This window comes from Centroberyx gerrardi, chromosome 13 (assembly GCF_048128805.1).
Source record: "Centroberyx gerrardi isolate f3 chromosome 13, fCenGer3.hap1.cur.20231027, whole genome shotgun sequence".
Lineage (NCBI taxonomy): Eukaryota > Metazoa > Chordata > Actinopteri > Beryciformes > Berycidae > Centroberyx > Centroberyx gerrardi.
Window position 1 is genome coordinate 14,063,369 of NC_136009.1, and position 21,148 is coordinate 14,084,516.

A 21,148-nucleotide genomic window follows, 5' to 3' on the forward strand; every position below is an offset into this window, starting at 1 on the left:
GAAAAGTACTAGTAAACAGGATGGAGGAGAAGAGCAGGAATACAATGAGATGAAGATTGTGTTGAATGAAAATAATGAACAGATAAGCACAGGGTGAGAGGGAGAGGATGTAAGGTGGCAGCAAGATAAACATGCATTACAGTGTTTATGTTAACTTGTAGTCTGCCTGCCAATCTAGCAGCTGGATACTCAGAAGCATACTGATGAGGTGAGAGAGAAAACAAACATCTTGACTGCATGAGATCTAGATGGAAGGAGCTGACCTTTGTAAATACACCCTGCTCTCGAGCCTTTACTCTACACAGCATGACACACACAGTGTTGTCAGTGGGTGCGGGGGATTTGTGGCATCAATTTGTGGATTTGTGGTAATCTAAAGGTCTCTACTGTCCCTGGAGGTGAAGGTGACTGCACTCTACCTTGCTTTTAAGGTTGTTGATCAAAAGTCCTGTAAAGTCAGCAAAACAAAATTAAAATCATACCTTTCAGTGACTCAAAACAGCAGGTTGCACCCAAAAACAGGTGGAGGTTTAGGCCTCCCCAGGTTGAGACACATAGGTTACATATATAATGTTGCACTGTGGGCTAGTCAACAGCAAGAAAACACAGTTAAACAAAACACAGGGTTGATTCAGTTCAACATTTTGAAAACCTGCCAGATGATGTCAGAGGAAGTTAGTTTAATGTGGATCTCAAATTCAGGTCTGTGATATCAAACCAACCTCAAAATGCACACTCCCACTAGATTGGTTTAAGATCCAACATAAGCAGTTTACTTCTTTCTCCAGCAAATAACAGCAGTAAAAGCAATCGTACATTACCAAGGAGCATGTAAGCAAGAGGCTGGTTAACACAACATACTCAAATGACAATGTGATTTCAGACTTTCTCCTCTTACTTCTGACACATGCTCACAACTCACAACCTTGGTGGTAAGGTATGACTTTATATAATAACACACTGGCCTCCCTGAAACAGGCCAGTGTTCAATCAAAATGGATGAAATTACCCTCAAGTTCAACCTCAGTCACCTGACAAGTGTGACAATACTGGGACAAAACAAAATAGTTGTCCAATCCTTTTGGAGTTATTACAAGTCCTCTATAATCAGATATTCTGATGCAGTAAAATTTGAGATCATGTGATAGGATACAGGCAACATACATCCTGATCCGTTGGAAGCCACATGGAGCGAATTGGATACACAATATGCCGCCCATTTCCAAAAATCCAGTTTATAATTCAAGATTTACAAGGGAACCTTTCTCCTGGCTATTCTCTACTCAAAGTTCTCGATCTGGATTTGCTGTATGTACACAATGTAGTCCATTTTTCATGTCAGCCTAAGAAGGATGCTGAGAATAGGACTTGGAGAACCAGGATTTAAAATGTTGTGAAATTCTTGGTTGAAAAGATGAAAGAGCGCAGTGGCTCAAAATTGAGGAATAACCATCTTGTCTGCCCCATCCAGCTATGTGATAACTGCTGCAGGTCATAGCTTCCTCTTCATATGCTCTTTAACATTAACAATATAGGCATTCTCCACCGTGAAATGAAACCAAAAAGACAGGTAAACCAGGATGAGGTACAGAAAAAGATACTTTAATATTGAACATTTACAAGCTGTGTTGAGCGTGGGCTCAGGTCAGCGGTGGAAGGAGGCGGAGGTCGGGACGCGGCCCGTCTTGGCGGCACTACACGTACCACAAGAAGCCGAAGCGCTTGTGCAAAAGCTCTTCACGAGGTCGGAGGTTGAACAGCTCCTCGGAGAGAGGCGTGACCCAGCGCTGAGTGTGGAAGACGCTCTCGCCGACCTGCAGGGCAGCGTTAGGACACAGAGATACAAACGTTTAAGAGAGGGAATATCACAAAAACTTTTTAACCTCCACTAAAGGGGAAGATTTTTAGCAAGAAAGTTGCTGTAAAACATCTTATAAATGCCCGTCTCAAATAATAGCCTGCGTCTTCTCGTGGCCTGAGAGGTATACGTGAATATGTGCAGATATGAATACAATATTTTACCAAATGGTTGTTTAATAGTAGACATTATTTAGCTGTGGCATCTCTTAAATGCCAGTCTATCCTGAGTAGAAGTAAAATTACTGGTGTAAAAATCCCCTTAAGTAAAAGCAGCTCACTTAAAATGTACTCAGAATAAAAGTTAGTGAGCCAAAACAGTTACATATGACCTTCCCTATGCAAAGCAAAAAGTTCACAAGTTCACAAAAAAACTACTCAATTACAGTAACAACAGGCAAATGATTGTGTTACTTCCACCCTGCAGGTGCATCTCAGCATGGCAGTCAACCATGCATCACATTTTAGAATTTGAGTTGCAGTCATGAGGACAAAATTAAATCTACGCCTCCCTCATTGACAAAAATAAGTGCCACGACTGGGAAATAATTTCTATTTTAAACTGGAACATCTGCAATGATATACAACTAACAACAGAAAGCTTGTGGAAAAAACCCTCTTCTTTTCATTTTCGAGTATCGCTTTACTTTCTGTTATTTCGCCCCCTTAGAGAATTTAAGGAAGGCAAATGCCTGTGAGAAAATCCGTTAATCTTCAACTTCCAGAATAATTAGGAAGGTATAACTGCTATTTGCTTGTGATACTACTTTAAGTTTTCCGTTTTCAGAATACAATCCATTAGCCCGCTGAATGGATAGTCCTATTGCAATAGCATTAGTCAACAGGATATTTTTGTCATTACTTTTATGGGATCATCATCTTCCCATCAGTGTGCAATGCCAAGTATTTCATTGTGACCCTCAACAAGGAAAGCCTTTCTTTACCTTCCAGCCGGGAACGTCCTTCATGACGACAGCCTCCTCCTCCAGATTCTCCCTCAGCATCTGTAATGTCCTGCCAAGCGGGAAATTTAAATGTTAAAGAATCATTTTAACAGCAAATTTGGAGATTATGCATGTATGAGTGTGAGAGGGAGAAAGTGTTTTGTTGTCACCTTCGGTCGTGTTCAGCCTGCAGCAGGGGCAGAAGAGCTATCCTGGCCTCCATCTCCTCTATCTGCAGACGCCTGCGATGCACAAACACACAACACATCACAACTCCATCATGCCGCTTTCAGGACGACTGTGAACATCACATTGAGTTTGGCTGTAAACGATGTAATTTAAACCAGAAGCACAATTATGTGACTGATCTTACCTCCTTTCTCTGTTCCATTTGAAAAGCCTCCAATAACCGAACACCATAACACCGATTCCAATGCCGAACATGCTATAACCTGCAGATCAAAGAATGAAGCGTTTTTATAAATCACAGATAATTTCAGAGTTAGGCCTAGGGTTTCATCCTGATCACATTCCCAGTTGCTGTTACAGACACAAAATGGCCCTATATTATGATATAACTATCTTGTATTTGTGTTGGAAAACACATAGACACAGAAACAACGTATTAGTAAGTTCCCTAATTTGTGCTTTCTCCAGTTTTCATTCTTCCATGTCACATAGATGGAATGAATGAATTTCTACAATATAGGCCAATGTTGTACCAGGCAGACTATAGAAAGCCCTAACAGCTTTTAACTGCATAGCCATCTGAAAATCATTTTATTTACAATGCCAGAACCCACTGGACCCATGGACATGAGTGGATCAATTGTATGTGCGTGCCAAATCTAGCCCCAGTTTAGCCTGTGTGCTCAAGATTATAGGATGTCCCTTAATAAACATGATTTGTCAATCAGTCCAGAAGTACAGTTTAACTCATTAGTTACCTGGTTTGTTGCCTCCACACAGTAACAAAACTAAATATGCTAACATAATGAAACAAGCTGTTAGAATACACTTCATACAATAAAACCTGATATGTTTTCCACCTAGAATAACTCCTGCACACAGCATTGCTTGAAATCTAATGCTTTCCTGCAAAAATGCTAGCATTAGCTCGTTAGCAAGCTTACAGTGAACATTGACATTGATGATCACAGACAAGTGTTGTTCACCCAGTTAGACAACATTAGGCACTTGAGATTATGCAGTTAAGACATGTAGACGTTGTTGCTTGATATGATATGACTGACATCAGTTTAACAATCACCAACTGCTGACTATGTTAGCAGATTAGTTTCTGTGTCTGCTAGCTGGAAAGCGTTAGCCGCTGTTTGCCTCCCAGTGTCAGAGCAGCAGAGAACTCATTCAGGGATTCATGTTCATATATTCAGCTGAATAAGTGTGTGATGTCTGTACCCGAGAGTCCTCGTTTCGGTAGATTTCTCTTATAATCAAAGGGACCATAGCCTCCCGGAGGAGGCATGTCCTGCTTCACCTTGGACGCCGCCATCTTCCAGCACCCTTCCCCACAACAGAGCGGTGACGTCAGTGAAGTGACACTTCTTCTTCTGCAGACGGAAAAGCATTAAAGGGGCTCTACCGCCCCCATCTGTCTGGGTGAGTGCATATCGTAGTCTATGGTCCATACTGAGATGACGACACCCTCTCAGAAATACCACTCAAATATATAATATAAAACCTCCTTGCTGACCGGTTAAAATGTGTCATGATGCAATGCTGAATGCCCCGACATGTATTCACAATGCATGTTTGCATGAGAAAATGAATCCATTAAAAATGTGATCAAGCTGATTTACGCAGTCTCTAAATGGAGGCTTTATGATATTTTCACAATATCTTTGCAAAACAGATGACACAAAGTGGTTTAAAATTATTTATATTTTATTATTTCTTTAGGAGCTAGGAAAAAAGTAAACCAAATAAACTGTAACATAAGTTTGTACACGCAATAAAGATTGGGAAGCAGAGAAATTATGCAATACAGTGAGGGGTACAAGATACAAGATGGTCTTGTGTAGTCCAGGGACTTGGAAGCTGGGAGGAGTTGCCCCTAAAAACGGATTCAGGGCAAGGCGTATGCCGCATATGCTGCAGGGATTATGGTTGAACAAATCGGATGCAAGATCTCTGGTTCCAGTGTGTCAGATTCAGCTCCTGCAGAGTTCGCATTTTTCTCAGCGGTGGCCTGACACTCAAAGTCATCTTACAATGTTGACATTAATAGAAAATAAGCAAGATACAGATGGTAATTACAGATGAAGAAAGAAATAAGACCATGCTCCTTCAGCTAAGGTGCACAATGAACAGACAGATTAAGGGTAGGCATGCTCTGTTAAACAGACAGGAGAAAACAATGAAGCTAGAATAAACTGTTCATTTGTGGAAACCACAATATAGTGACGGTGATTTTTAACATCAGTCAAAGAAACCAAATAACTTACAGTAAATACAAAGAAATTCCAAACCTTTTACTCCAAACTACAGGGGTTATGTACTGAACATTTTACATCTCAGTTTTGTTTTTAACTTATAATGAATGTGGATTTTGTTGAATATGAACTCTTTAACATGAAGTCAACAATTCAAGTGTCATAAGCTAAGTTGAGTCATTTTGACCCACATCATGGGAGGGAGGGCCTATACACTTTAGACTGAGCTCTTCCTTCATCAAGGTGAAGAGATTACTCAACATAGACATAACCTCTTAGTACAGCAACACTTTCAAGCCATCATTTACTCATTTGTGGAGGACAAAAGTAACCAGGGGGAAGCCCTTGATGTATCTGTTTTCTCTTTGCCCCAATCAAATCAAATGGTTTATGCACAATGATCAAAGAACAGTGATCCTCAAAATGAACAACAGACTTGAAAATAAGAAAACTAAAACAAAAATCTTAAAAAAGGTCAAGAGGGAACGTTTCTTCTCTTTGAGAGATTGTATTTGCCTAACGGTCCTCCGGGGGGTGCAGCTGACCACATCATCGGAGCTGAGGAAATCTGACAAAAACTTAGTATGATACTGTTTCAATTATTTCCATGTGTTTGCCGTCTGGGAGATAGAGCGAGAGGGGATCATGTCCAGGAGGTACTCCCTCTGACGGGCGTCGACGGTGGACGAGGTCTTGTGACCTGACAGGCTGGGGTTCACGTAGGCCATAGTCACTCCTGCACACACGGGGGACAGAAACACAAGTCAGGCTGCGGACACAACTACACTAGTGTGGTATGAGTTTGATGCTTTTTGAGTTGAGATTGGTAAAAACAGTAAGATTAATCATAATACCTGCACACAAATCCACACGTGTACACACACACACACACTCACACACACACACACACAGGAAACGTGACAGAATAGAAACTACCAGTAGTTCTACTCTAAGGTAGAGTTGTGAAGCCCAGGAAGAGAATACACCACCAAACAGAGGGACTAAAGTAGGAAGATAAAGATCAGTGGCAGCGGGGGAATTGAGGAGTGGGATTGCCTTGTCCGAAAACAACTTTTAACATTTCCTCCTGCATGTGTCGTGACAGTATTTCCTATGCACTCCAATGTGGGGGCTTACACTATATTGCACCTACTGCATAGATTTCTTAACACTCATAAAATTTGGTCTTGGGAAGGTAAAGGATTGCTTTTGGACCAGACAAGAGTTTGACAGGTAAGAGAGTAGATGTCAGGGGCCAGTGTTGGGCTGGTATTAGTGTGAGTCTACCTGTGTTGCTGTTGCTCTGCTTCTTCCATGCAGTGGCTGAGGCACTACCTCCGCTGATATTCCTGCTGCCGCCGATTCCACTGCTGCTCACCTTTGAACTCTGGGCAGAGGGGCGGGAAACATGGGCATGCTTACCTGGCCGGTTGACCAAGGCTGCGGCCGCCACTGCGCTCTGCAGCTGAGAGGAAGAGGAGAAGGAGTGGGGGACACCCCTCACCCCCATGGATGAGACACTTCCACGGGACAGATGGCCCTGGGAGCTCTGAGGGCACAAGGGGGGGTGGGGGTTGGGATGGATTCAAAAAGAAGAGAGGGAGAGTTGAGGAGACAGAATAAGAGAAGGAGACAATATGAGCCTGTGCTTTACATTACAGACATAATAAGGGATTACATCCAAATAACTGACGGTGATGGAGGGTATGGCAGCTGAATAGAGAGGGTTTCTAGTTACAGTGGAATAGAAGTGTTTCCCTTAAAGAAAAGGTGATGTCTACCTGCTTGATGCTGGAGTGATGGTGAACCAGGTTCTGTCCTCTGCTGTGCTGGTGATGGTGCTGGAGCGAGGACGCTCTGGCCTTCAGCTGCTGAGACACCAGCTGTTCTACCTTCATCGATGAAGAGGCGGATGAGGAGGACGAAGAGCAGGAGGTGGCGTGGGACACTGGCGAGGCAGCCTGCTGGAGGATGCGCTGCTCTATTTCCTGCTCCTGCTGCAGCGCTTTGACGAACGCAGCTTTCAGCCTACTGGTGTGCTCGGCTTTCAAAGCCTTTTTCTGATTGGATGACATACAGTCCTCACAGAGGATTGTACCGCCTTTAGCCTTGTCCTGCCTCCAGCGGCAGGTGAAGTCAGTGCTGCACTGGGTGCAGGTGAAGGGGTCTTTGGCAGTAGACTTGGACACTGCCACACCTGTCTTTCCTGGAGTGGACAGAAAGGGGAAACCCAGAGGCAATGAGTGAAAACGAACAGAGGGACTTCTGTAGCCTCAAAGATTAGATTAATTACAAAGAACAAGAGACAGATAAGCAGACAGGTAAGACACGTTAACAATTCCTGGGTGAAACTAGGGATTACATGTATCACTCCCTGACTGCACGCTCAATATTTGATAGCCTCAATAAAAGTGGGCAGGCCAACAGCTAACATTTGTCTGAAATAGGCCACACATCTACACAACTGCCAAAACTACAGAAGATTCAACATACCTCTGTGGATGGTATCTAGTAGATTCTGTACCACTTCTTCCAGTCCCACTAGGTAGATGAACTCATTATTGGCTGCTGAGGGCAGAAAGTTGAACTCTGGGGCGGGGGGCTTGGGTGGGGGGATCTCCAGGAGGGTCTTCTCCAGTTGTTTACGCAGGGCCAGCTTGGCCGCAGCTTGGCGGCTGGCCGGGGAGTCGTTCACATTGACCACAGACACACTGCTGCTTCCTGACTGGGAGGTCATGCAGGAGCCCTTCAGGCTGGCTGGGGAGGCCTTTTAAAAAGAAGGAAAGAGGGGGAAAAAGAAGACAGAAACAGCTGTAAACATACACTCAAAATCTAAATATCTTTCACTTGTTTTGACGATTTAAAAGTTATATTACAGGCAAAGAAACAAGAAAGTATGTAGCTGCAGCATCTAATTCAATAGTTATTACAGGATAGTTCCTGTCTTCAGCTCAGACTGGCGGAGTCACATTCAAAGCTGCTGTAAAATACCAGATAAACATGAATCCGACATGAAACGGTTAATTTTAAATTAATATGCTTATGTAACAGAAAAACATATCTTATACTGGGACCAGAACTATACTGCTTGGCAGAAATACAAGATTCAATGAGTATTATTAAATTATTATTGATTAAATAGCAAAATTTATTGAACAGTTATGGCCCTTTTTTCATACAATGGTTGTTACCTCGGCGTCGATTTTAAAAGAAGCCTCCGCTCCGCGCTGTGCCTAACAACGCCTATGATCTAAAATCACTGTAAACCATGGTCTCCCATTGTTTAAGCCTATTGCTTAAATTAATAATATGTTAGTAAACTAGTATCAATTAAAATCTGAATAACATCAGCAAATACGCTGGAGATGGCGAGGAACAATGCAATGTGTCAAACAACCTAGCATCACTGCCTAGTCACCTGAACACGGACGATGGTCAACTTTAGCTAGAGAACCTGCAAGTCACCGCGTTAGCAAACTGACGTTAGCAAAGTCAAATCTGACTTTACCACTTCATTTCACATAGCTTACCTTCACTTTTTGGCCATCGGTTCTCCGAAAAAAGTTGGTTATGGGTAATTGTGCCATTTTCACCAAAGGTCAAGTGTAGACAAAAGTTAACATCATGCACAAACAGTCGCTAACCTCTAACTTGTCGAGGCGAGTTGGAATGTGAACAAAAACTCACGTGCTCCAGTATCTTGAAGTGTATGCAGCATGCATCCACAGTTAGTAACAATAAAGACTTAAAAATCCAGCTAATCCGTGGTGTGTCCTGTTTCATTCCCTTTCTTTTAAATTTGAAATAAGTTGAAACTGTTAGAGTAGGGAATATAAGAAAAATTGCTGGCAAGATAATGCTGTTTGCCAAATCTGCTGCCTCTCTTTACACAGTTGTTGACTGTCAAACAGAAATTACACCCCAAACACAAGATTTTTCAAAGGATAAATAACATACATTTGTGCAAAATGGTAAATAAGGGTGGAAGTAACTAATTACTCTTGTTATTTTAATTACTCCTATAATTGAGTAGCTTTTTGTGTAATTGTATTATGAGTATTTTTTTTTTTACGTCAGTAATTTTACTTTTACTTTAGTATAATTTGACTGTATTGCCCTTAACATTTAAATCACATTCATTACAGAGTACAAATTTTGTAAGCTCTCCATGAGCATTCCATGAGAAACTGGCCAGCCGTAAATTGGCCAAATGTGGAGCCATTCGCACTGAACAGTAAATCAGTCAAGAAGTAGTCTGGCTTTACTTTAAGTTTTAAAGTTTTCTTTTTTTTCCTATTAAAAGAATATAGTTTCTCTCACTCCTCTGTCCTCTCTGTCATTTAGAATTGCATGGAAAAGATCACATATTACACTGTTCTTTCACTGCTACAAGTTATCTGTTTGAAGGCCAAGTACGTAGCTAGGTTCTTGTTTGTTTCACAGTATAAATTAAACTGCACTTCTCTATGAGGTGTGCAGCCTACTTGTTAGACATGCTCTGACTTTGTATGCTAACTCATATGTATGCAATAAAGAAGCCATACTCTTGGACACTCCTAACCTGAGCTGAGTCCTGATTTCCTCAACAGCACTTTTTCCACCTCTGATGGTAATGCATATTTTGCACATGTTCTTTCTTTTTAAACTTGGACGTACCTGGGAGATATTGACCAGCAGGCTAGCGTTGCCGACGCTGCCGACTCTGATGAGGCCCGACTGGACCATGCCTCTCTGGCCCTGGACCCCAGGTGCCGAGACTCTGGGGGCCAGCAGCAGAGGAGGGGGGCCCGAGCCCGAGCCCCCGGAAGCAGCCAACTGCTGCTGCTGCTGCTGGCGGAGAGCCTGGATCTGCTGTGGAGACACAGAGATGGGCTAACCGGGACCATGAGAGGGGAGACAGGGAGCGTCAAGGAGGGACACCACAAACGAGGGGAATGGAGGGTCAAGGGAGGAACATTACCAGCACCAAAAGGGGCAGACACAAAGAGAGAGAGGTGCAGAGAAAGGCAATTAGTCCTGAGCTTCAGCTAATTTATTGCCAAGTAGTTTGTCTTAGAGTGTGAAAAGCAGCAATAAGACTGAGTACACTGGGCTATCAGTGCCTTGGCCAAGCCTCTCAAAATGAGAATATCCAACAAATTCAAATGCTCAGACAAGGTTTAAATGTATCAAAAATAGCTGATTAATGTCTTGGGCTGGTAATAACATTGATAACAGCATGTATCCCAGTTGTGGCTCACCTGTGCCCCTCTGACCAGAGGCGGCATGATGATCTGGGAGCCATGTTTGGATGAGACCTGCTGCCCTCCTCGCACCAGCGGAGGAGGGATGACCGTGCCTGAGCTCCTGCCCGTCACAATCTGACCAGAAAAACACCATCAGGAGCTGTATGAAGGTGCCATTACGTTTATGGTTGTGCCTGTGTGACATTTCACCACTAACCTGCTGAGAGCCTTTGTTGCCTACAATGGTTCCCCGAATTAGAGGAGGAGGAGCTGCAGAGCCAGACAGACTTGAAGACTGAGAGAGAAACAGAGAAAGATGTAAAACAATGTAAAACAACGAACAGAATGTTCAAAGTGCCAGATTGCACTGCGTGGATGTGCAATTCTTTGTGTGACCCCGTGCTGACGTAGGTAGTAAGTGTTTGTTTACCTTCTGGAGAGTGTCCTTCTGTATCTGGCTCTGTCTGAGCTTCTTCAGCAGCACCAGCTTGGCCTCCTCCAGTCTCAGCTCCTCCTTCAGCTGCTTAATGATGCGCTCCCTCTCCACCGGGCTGCTCTTCTACACCCAGGAGATCATCACAGCACTTTCAGTCACATTTCAACAGACAAAAAGCCCGCCCCATAACTGACAGGTTACACATTCGAGCCTCACAACAGTCAGCGTGTGTCCATCAACCGTCATGCATTCTGTCAAAATGTTCTTCAGTGGGAAACTTGTAAGTTGCTCTGAATAAGAGCATCAGCTAAAGAAAACAAAACAATAAGACCAGGCTGTTTGTGTGTTTCTGTATGTTTGTCTTCCAAAGAAATAAGGACAAAAATCCTACTCACACCACGTCCCATCTGCACCAATTTACTGTGTCAACGTTTTAAAAAACTAAATCTGACTGTGAGTGCAGAACATTAATCTAAATCTATTTTATGATTTGAACTTGGGGTTCAGACCACATCCAGCACCATTAGGAGTAAAGCATAGTGACATGCATGATGATGTTTTTGTGTGTGTTGTTCTCACCATAAGCAGGTCTGTGTCCAGCTCCTTAAAGTGGCTCAAGCCATTCATTGGCGGGCTGGGGGAGTCGTTATCCGACAAGATGATGACATCATCGTCATCATCGTCAGCGGACGGCGGGCGCTTCTCTCTCTTTATACTGCTAGACACAGGGGGGACATTGGCATCCAAATTTATATTCTAATGAATTTAATTACTTTTCCAATTGTGCACTGACCAGAGGCAGAATCGAATGAAATAAAATGTTAGAAGGTAAGAATTTTTTTTAAAAATGCTTCCACTAGGCGATAAGGTTGTTGAACACATTTTAAATACTTGAAAAATGATGAGGACTATTTAGGTAACCGCCAGTTGGCATTGTGTGCTCACTATCACCAGACCCAGATGTAGAAAACCGCTACAGCCACAGTGAGACTAATCCTTTATAGGACCAATTATGAAATGCATACCATATGAAGCACACCGAGTCATACTGATTAAAGCGAGGGGGAAGTCTTAGGGACATTTTGGATCAACCCTCACTTCTGTCTTCAATATCACACGTCAGCACATATCACTACCTTCCTATCTCTGCTGACACAGGGCAGTTGGAGAATGTGACAGTACACGTGACATACTATATGGAAATACATGCGTGGCTCTCATGGAAAGCGACCAGTTCACCTGCAGGCTACATGCTAGTTTTGGTACAGCGGATCACCAAAATCTTCACCACTCATCAATCTTTATGGATCGATGAGTGGTGACTGAAGTTCCTCTGAAAATAAGGGCAAGCCCCTCATGATTACTCAGATGATCAATTTATATCAGCATAAGAAGCAGTCGTTAAAATGAACGCATGACAAAGCGAGGCCTCTCTCTCCCAGCCGTCCTCCTTGTGTCTGTATGCGTGTGTGTGGGTGTATTAGTCTCTCCTCAGGGCTTAGCGCCATCATCACTTCCTGTGGATTAATCACTACTCTTCCAAAGAGGTCACATGACCTCAAAGTCATCATCACGTGACACACTCAGTTTACCCCCCCACACACACACACACTCCCCCCCCCCCTCCCCTCACTGTTCCTTCCACTGTGGAAACCATGGCAACAACCGGCTGAAACCGGTTTGTGACACACGGGCTTCATTTTGTGTGAGGGGAGTTTTTAGGGTTCAGGTGGTGAGCAGGGGGAAAATGGAGGTGGATAAAGTTTTAGGTCCCCACCCGCCCACAGAGTAGACACTCTAGTGGGAAGTTCTACTGATGTGTAAAGAAATGTCATGATTATTAAAAGAAACTTTGCATATATTTAGCCTATTTAGATTCAAGTAAAGTGTCATTCATCTGGAGGTATATTTCCCCCAAGTAAGTTTTTAAAAACAAAAATCTAGATTCCTGCAGTCTTTCAGAGGAATCGCAGAACTTCGCTGCAGATGAGGTTTCCTGCTGGATCACAGGAGTTCACATTCACAGCATTATGTTTTGACAGTTACTTCAAGTGGTTGTCACATACTCCAGTGTGGCATCTCCTGCTGAAGACAAATGATTCAAATAGTGTTTCTCACCCTCTAGAGGTGCTCATGTCCACCGGCTGCTCTCCTGTCTGAACTTCCACTTTAATGGTGGCCTTCACCTCTCCTGCAGCCAGCATGCCACCGGACACCTTGGGCTCCGACGATCGGACCCGGCTCCTCGTGTCCACAACTGGCTCCGTCCTCGCCTTACTGGCCCTGTCATTACGGTCAGTCTTATTGTCTGAGCTGGGTTCGGCCGTCTCCTGCGTCTGGGTCTTCTCCCGGTCATCCTTCACCGGCTGGGAGGCCAAAGGTAACGCTAAAGGTAACGGCAGCCGGCTCTGCTCTTGCTCCTGCTCACTCTCGTCCTCGGATCCATTCCTAGTCCGGCTCTGGCCGTCCTGTGCCAGTGTGGGGTCGGGTGTAGGTTGCGTCTCGGTTGTGGGTTCGGACTGGTCCATTTTAGGCTTCTTGCTTTCACTGTCAGCAGCGGAGGGTTCTGTGGAAGAGGGAGGAGCCTCCCTCTCCAGCGCCCTCTTCTGGCTGCGTGTCTGGCGGACAGCCTCCTCAGACATCCCCTAAGGAGAAAGGAAGAAATAATAGTGTCATCATCTCAATATTCACACTGGATTTAAGTTACAGGTGGAATTTCACAAGTCACAGAGATTCATTATCTAAGCCTTGTCCCATATCAAGGTAATGTGGTCTAGGTGACTGAGCAGTCATGACCAGTCACATCTAGTCATGGCAGCCAGGCATCTAACCCGAAGTACGGTTGGCAAAAAAAAGGGGAAAAATGAGCAATTTCTATTTTAATACAGTTCCGCTGTAGAAAAGAGACTTTGGGTGATGAACTCACTTAGATGTCAATCATTCACAAATAAATGTGTAGTTAAGGGAACATGTAGAAATAATTGACATTCAATAAAGTGACTTTTGTTCCCACAGCTAGCAGGTGGTACAATGTTGTGGCCAAATCAGACCGCTCAAGACAGATAAAATGGATTCTTAGATAGCGTGTTCTTTATGATAAATGTTTGATTTACTTTTGTGTGTGCAGAGGCCATCTAAGCATCAAATCATGGGATTGTAGTGTTCTGAATTTGATGCACAAAACTGATACACCTGAACAGAAAACCTATAGTTCGTGGCACATGATGGGTCACACAATTTCTGGTGGGTCCCCTGGGTGTCAAGAGCTGGCAAAATTTGGACAATTTCAGACACAGGCCAAAAAGGTTTAACAACCTCTGATCTATAACATACAGTATCAGAAAGACACTCTAACTAGGACCAACCATGCTTCCATATTGCAAGCAACATGATCAACAAATCGCCGGAAGTCCATTCATTTCCTACAGAGCTGAGCGACCAAGGAAAGTCAGCCGATGTGTAGATGTTCAACAAGTTTGTTGGCCGAGAAGTTTGGCCACGGCCTAACTTTCTGCGGTCAGCGGCGGTCAACAGTCAATCAGACTTCCGTACTTTCTTGTTTCCCTCAATTTAATTTTGTTTCATGAACAATAGTTCAGCCTGGCAAGTGAAAAATGGACGAGAAGTTGACTACAGCCATTCAAAACCTCCCGGTTCGTTATGTTTATTTGAAACACTACAGCAATAACATCTCAAAAATGATGCCTGGACAATGGTTGCATCTATCATTGGGCTCGATGGTAAGCTCTGATTGGAAGTCAAATATTATAATTTATTTACATAATGTTAACACAGCCTGTCAAACTTGGCTAGAGACCTATTACCCAATAAGGGAATCAAGTTAACTGTTCTACAAAAACAAAAATAATACAATATGAAATTAATGAGACTCTATTAAAATGTATAAATACATAGCTTATTTTTGTTGGTCATAACTTTGGAACTGAGATCATAATAAAGCTGTGATTGAAGACTTGTGCCAAGACATCCACGGATTCACATTCAGTCTAAACCAAAACCACGATGGGGTTTTGGCGATGGAGTGATGTTAAGACAGTACTCTTATCATTAACTGCAATACAAAAATCAAACCAAACACTTTGTTTCAGATAAATGACTGTTCCCGCCACTGAATTGCTGTTTGACATTTTTGTGCAAGTGTAACACTTTTTTACTAAAGTTGGAAACTAAAGTTGGCAAAAAAGAATATTATTGTGATGGAAAAGCCGGCTCTGAAAGACTAACTTGCATATAACCTTTTTCCCCAAATTCAGGCACAGACTAGAAGCATTACTGTCTGCTATCCTGTGTACGACAAATTCAATCCCACCAGATGTTGACATGCTAACAATAGTGGAGATGGAGACATACAGCGGCTCACTCAGTCAGATGGCTGTGGGACTGACATGAGATAAGGGGTTGCAGCGTGTGCACACACGCACTCACACACACACACACATGCACTCGTACATGCACACACACATTCACCTTGTTGCTAGCTAGCCCTATACCGGCTGGTCTTAATCCCTGTGTCTTCCATCCACACACACACACACACACACACACAGACACACACACAGACACACACAAACACAGGTCAGAGACAGAGAGAGGGAAAACAGGGAGATGAAAAACGTTGTAACAAGGTTTTATAGGAAGAGACAGCACAAGTGGAGAGTGACAGTCAATGAGACTGATGCTCGGTCCCATCCCTATTAAAACTGGATGACCACAAAGAAGAGACAGTCTGTACACAGTGCGATTGTGTCTTGCATCATATTCAGACACGCTTCAGACCGGGGACCCAATCCTGCCCTCCATAAGGAAAGACAGCAACCACTAGTTTGCTGAGGCCCTCAGTCTGCCCAGCGACGCACTACAGGAAGCTATGGTTTTGAAAAAAAAAAAAAAAGGACCACGATTAACCCTTTCAACCTGGGCTACTTCTCAGTGACACACACCGTACACACACACTCTTGCCCCCTCCCCTTCCTTTTCTCAGAATGGTTACGTCGACAGCCATACAGCACACTCATTGTATCCATATTGTACCTATACAACACACACACACACCAAGTCAGAACGCAGCACACCGACCAATCATCTGATAACAGAGAGCTGACTAAGTTGTTTTTTTTCTCAAATGCTCTGACATCACTGAGACACACATGACATGACCCTTCCCAGGATTCAGTGGGACACACAAAGCACTTTTCCCGAGAACCGGTTTAAACCGGTTGGCTAGTGTGTGTGTGTGTGTGTGTGTGTGCATCTGTGAGTGTGTGTGTGTGTGTGTGTGTGTGTGTGTGTGAGTGAGAGAGAAGCTGAAGCAGGTTTTAACCCTTTAGGTTCAGGAGCAGATGCAGGGCTTCTACAGTGACGGCCATTACACAGTCCAAACAAATTCAATTTTATGGAGGGGGGGGGGGGGGGTAATGAGGAGGGGTAATGAGGAGGGGGGGGGGGGCATTGGGGATAGCAGTAATGGAGCCTGAGAGACGCCACATGACAATCTTAAGCCTGTGATGGATAGTTGGTGGTGGTGGTGGTGGTGGTGGTGGTGGTGGGGGGGGGGGGGGGGGGGGGGGGGGGGGTCACTACAGTACACATATAGATAATTCTGATGCTGATACTCCTAAATTCACAGTCATCCATGTGCTTTTGCCAGAAGTTTCCCTTTGGGATCTTAGATGATACTCAACTGTCTGTCCATTTTTTTAAGTCTATTTAAATGTTATTATTATTAAAGGTTATTACTATTCTGTGAAAAAAAGACAGGAAAGATGGGACAGTGAAAGAGAGGAGATGACATGCAGCATGGGCATTAGGGCTGCACAATTAATTGTAGATAATCGTATATCGCAGTTTTATGTTTCCACAATTATCCTAATAATAGTGTAATTCTGCAATATTGAAGTGTTTGTTATATTTTCAATTCCCCTAAAAGTCCCGGTGTGGTATATAAAGCACTTCCTTTACACATGACCAATCACAATCTCTCAATGTGCAACGTGTACAAAATGACATCAAAACGAAAGTGAAGATGGAGAAGTAGGCAGGAGATGTGGGAAAGTAAGAGAGAAACCAAACAGAGACCATCTTTTGAAAAAACATAGCAATGAGCAAAGTGGAAAAAGCATGGAGTGACCCAACGTTAGAGAGGAAAATCCTCTCCGAGTCCGAACGGGAAAACATAGTTTTAGTTCCTAAAAGTGGATCATCGTCTGTCATTTGGAAATATTTTGGTTTTAATCCAGATGATGATAAACAGTACAGTACAGATTCTGTGCAAAGTTTGCCTTAGGGTTGTAGCTGCGGGCCACAAGAATAAAGTAGTAATTATTTATTATTTGAATTTTGTAAATAAGGACCACAATAAGAGTAAGCAACAAGACTGTTTAGCTGCTGCTACTAATTTTGTGCACATGTTCAGCACCCAGACTACATTAAAACAAAATGACTGCAAGGTTGGTCCTATATCACTTTTTTGCTGAGGAAAGTTTGAGCATGAGCATAAATACTTGGACAATACTGTACGAGTACTAATATGAAATATTTATCTTGACATTGATTGTGGCAAACTCATTTCATAGGGAATTATGAGGAAGGGGGATTATCGTTGTAGAGTCTGTTTTTAAGACTTTTTTAAGTGTTTATCTAATCAAACTCTGTCCTCCCATTCACATTTCTAATGTAATTAAATAACCAATGAACACATCAGCATCATCAAATTGCACGGTGCAAGTACTTGGCTCTTAGTGTCTGTGGCTTCCACCAATACCAAGAATGAGTACTTTAATCTGGTGTCAGGTTGCTACCATCATCAGGGCGCCACTCGTCAGAACATACAGCCTACCTGCACCTGTCTTGTTTTCTGCTGTGTGTCTTTCCCTGTCCTGAGGTGGTTATTTATCTAATCACTCATGGATCGTGTCAGCCATCATTCACTCAACCGTCATTCATTCAGACTGGCAGACTCCTCACCATCACCGATGTCTGGGTTAGGGTTATGTGTTCAGCATTTTATTTACTCACTGACAGACCTTTACCCTGTGAAAACATATTTCTACACTGCGCACGGTTCTCCCCAAACTGTGCAGCACACAGCCGCACTACCTTGTGAATCTGCTGCACCAGCAGAACTTTTCCTATCAATTGATCTGGTTGCTTCTATCAGCATGACATTCGATATCATTGACGGTACCCGAGCACTAGCTTGTCACAAAACCTTGGGAAAACCTCTGCTGCAGGATCACAATGAGCGAAATTAATCTGAGTCAACATCATTGATGGCTTGGGTGCTGGTGTTAGTCCTAACCTTTGTCTAAGCCTCCTTTTGTGGGTCAGCGAGTTGCTCGGTTACATCGCTTCAGCTTTGAACATGTCAGTGCTGTATCCAGTAACTAACACCATGTCTACACAAAATAGGCAAAAAAGGCAATCCGACCCTAAACTGTAGCCTATGAGTTTGATGAAGTCATGTACGGTCGACCAAGCTGCTGCCCTGTGACCCCTGCAGTCATGTGCAGCAGATTACAATGTGGCCGACCGATGACCCTTTCCAGAACAGTGGCTTATTACACAACTACTCTAGATTGGTCTTGTATGTAATTATTGGAACAGTCTTTCCTGAAAAACAACAGGGCTGAAACTTTTGAGCATTTTGTGACTCACTCAGTTGTATAACTAGGAATATAGTCACTCTGGGCTGGGAGGAACTACCAGTACATCAGATTCAACATGCTGTGGCCACACATGACATCACTTTAAGCAACTTCAGTGCTGTCGATAGATAACTCAGTGCTTCCAGTGTCAAAGCATGGCATTCTCCTCTGTGCTTTATTTTGACCAATTTTAATCCAAGGCATTAATGACAACCTCTTAACTAAAGACAACCTGTCCTGTATTATGTTCATAGTGATAGTTAATCAACAATGCAACCATGCGCCCCATTGTTATCATGCAAATAATGCTTTCTAAGGCCATTGTTCAGATGAACAACTGACTGTTCATTCCAGATCTCCACAAAAAAGCAATAATTGTAAAGTCTCCTTACAGCAGATCATCTTGCCACAACACATCCCCAGACTTGATTTCAGGTCGTTGTGTTGCAGGCCTGGAGCCTACTGACTAATTAACTAATCCTTCCCTGAAAGAAGGTTGAAAATTTTTGCCAAAGGAATAATCTCTCAAATCATGTATTGAATATAATAAATCATTACATACTGGCCTCCACACTCATATAATAGCCATCCATTTACACTTAAACCATTCATTTACACTGCATTGACACTTACAAGTCCAAGCCAAGCTTGTAAGCTATGAATCATCTGCACAGCCAACTCCATCATCATCATCATCATCATCATCATTATTATTATTATTATAGTAAGAGAACAAGCAATGGCTATAAGTCTAACCGATGACAAACGGCACAGACATGACACTACATAAATAAAAGACCTTTGTGAATTTCAATCAAAAGCAACATTTCATTAAGAGTGCAATAAAGCATAGCTTTCAGATTTAAAGTGTTAAACTATAATGGATTAAGTTGGTAGCAGTAGCCAGTCTACATGAAAAGTAGCCTATTTTGTTTTCCCAGCAACATCAAAACAATAGCTTCAGTCAAATTTGATCATTAAATAACATATGATTTGATCATTAAAAATCAATCAGATTAAGTGTGTGTCAAGATAAATATGGTAAAAATAAAATAGAAAAATTCGGGTCAATTCGTGTAATGGCAAAGAGCCTCAGCCACAGCTTTGTCCCTAAGCGCTGGAAACTCGTATCGCTGTAGTGGGGAAATGTGTGTGTGCGTCTGGGTGAGAGGAAGAGAGAGAGAAGTGTATGTGTGCGTCTGTGTGTGTGTGTGTGTGTATGTGTATGTGTGTGTTCAGCTTTAAGAGGAGGAAGACTACGGTTGTCACAGAGAAGTAGGAAGATTAGCTACCAGATAGCAGAACCAACAGTGGTGCCACGGGGCTTAAACCAGGCAGCAGCGTCCACCATTACACCATCTATCTGCCCGTCTAAACTCACCCCTTTAAAAACTAAACCCAGCCCACAGTACATGTGCAACCAGCCGGCTTTTTTATTATTGACACCGCCTCATAGGAGGTGAGCGTGTTATTAGTTAGCGAGCTAACATTAGCTAGGTCGCACAAACAAAAACACGAACCCAGTTTAGCTAAGAAACAAGCAGGTTTATCATCTGACTGTTACTGGTTGCCACTGACTTTAGTCAAACTAATAAAGTCTTCCAGCACAGCAGCCCTCCAAGTGTCTGACCCGCACAACCAGAACCGAGCCCGAATCGCTGACCTGCATCCCAATGCGGGAGAATCGACAGCAAAAGAGGACAAACTTTCATCATACTGTCCCAAAGTCTAAGGTTCTCGGCTAACTGAGGATGTTTACCTGGGTGTCCCCTCCCAAGGAAAAACCTTCGAGTCGGAACTCATAAATTTCAACTACCGGCCCACGGACTGAGCCTACCGACGATGAACCGTTGGCGATCTAACGTTATAATCCTCACCCCGTTAAACGACTTGTACGATAGAAAATCAAGTCCAAAGATCACAGTTACAAAGTGGCACACATAAGCAAACATAAAATAAAACGAATTTGGCTGAGCAAGCCCCCCCTTCCCAGTGCTCAACCTTTGGCTCTGCGGAGAAGTGTTACTTTTCAACAGCCCATCAGCTTCTTTATCGTCACAGATAGGTGGAGGAAAACCTGGCTCCTCTCGACGAGTCCGAATAAAAGGCTCTCCTCAATCCACTTACTAAAAAACTTCGGCTACACCTTGGTCAACTTACTCGGTCGCTTTGTCACCCGTTCTTCACCGATGGTCGACCAAGGAATGTTTAATCTGCAATTAACCTCGATAAATCGTTGCTTTTTTTGAAATCCAGGGGATATCCTCTTTTTTTCGGCCCTCCCCGCTGCCGCGTCTGTTGCCAAATAATGCGCCTCAACACACATGGAGCCGCTGCGTCCTCTTAGTGGGCATGCGCACCTCAGCATACCAGGACGACCAGAGCACATCATGTAACCACTGACCACCAAGGGCCAAGGGAGGACGACTATGCCAGGGGCCCTTGTCTCCTCGGGCTGCCTCATGTCTGTACCAGCAGTAACATCACCCACCCCCCACCCATCTCACAATAAAGACCTATAAAGGCATTTCCAGCATCACATTTCTCCTCACCAACTCACAATAAGGAC

At 43.3% G+C, this 21,148-nt stretch overlaps 2 protein-coding genes across 7 annotated transcripts; both read right to left on the bottom strand.

The window, feature by feature from the left end:
- Window positions 1–1,581: 1,581 nt before the first annotated feature.
- ndufa13 (NADH:ubiquinone oxidoreductase subunit A13) lies at window positions 1,582–4,343 on the bottom strand. Its single transcript, XM_071926894.1, has 5 exons — window positions 4,221–4,343; window positions 3,175–3,253; window positions 2,972–3,043; window positions 2,802–2,871; window positions 1,582–1,814 (listed from the first exon to the last, which is right to left on the bottom strand). The coding sequence occupies exons 1-5, from the start codon at window positions 4,312–4,314 to the stop codon at window positions 1,695–1,697; spliced, it is 435 nt and encodes a 144-aa protein (XP_071782995.1). The 5' UTR covers window positions 4,315–4,343; the 3' UTR covers window positions 1,582–1,694.
- Window positions 4,344–4,688: 345 nt separating this feature from the next.
- LOC139932916 (transcriptional repressor p66-alpha-like) lies at window positions 4,689–20,879 on the bottom strand. Of its 6 annotated transcripts, none has more exons than XM_071926882.2 (11): window positions 20,740–20,879; window positions 13,034–13,560; window positions 11,495–11,630; window positions 10,910–11,038; window positions 10,697–10,774; window positions 10,495–10,614; window positions 9,911–10,105; window positions 7,748–8,021; window positions 7,036–7,460; window positions 6,542–6,803; window positions 4,689–5,990 (listed from the first exon to the last, which is right to left on the bottom strand). In XM_071926882.2, exons 2-11 carry the CDS (start codon window positions 13,555–13,557, stop codon window positions 5,854–5,856), a joined length of 2,280 nt encoding a protein of 759 aa, XP_071782983.1. In that variant the 5' UTR covers window positions 13,558–13,560; window positions 20,740–20,879; the 3' UTR covers window positions 4,689–5,853. The 6 variants fall into 6 exon arrangements, with proteins under 6 accessions (XP_071782983.1, XP_078143945.1, XP_078143944.1 ...); XM_078287819.1 differs by having other exon boundaries at window positions 10,910–11,035; window positions 11,495–11,633; XM_078287818.1 differs by having other exon boundaries at window positions 9,911–10,102; window positions 11,495–11,633.
- Between the last annotated feature and the right edge of the window lie 269 nt (window positions 20,880–21,148).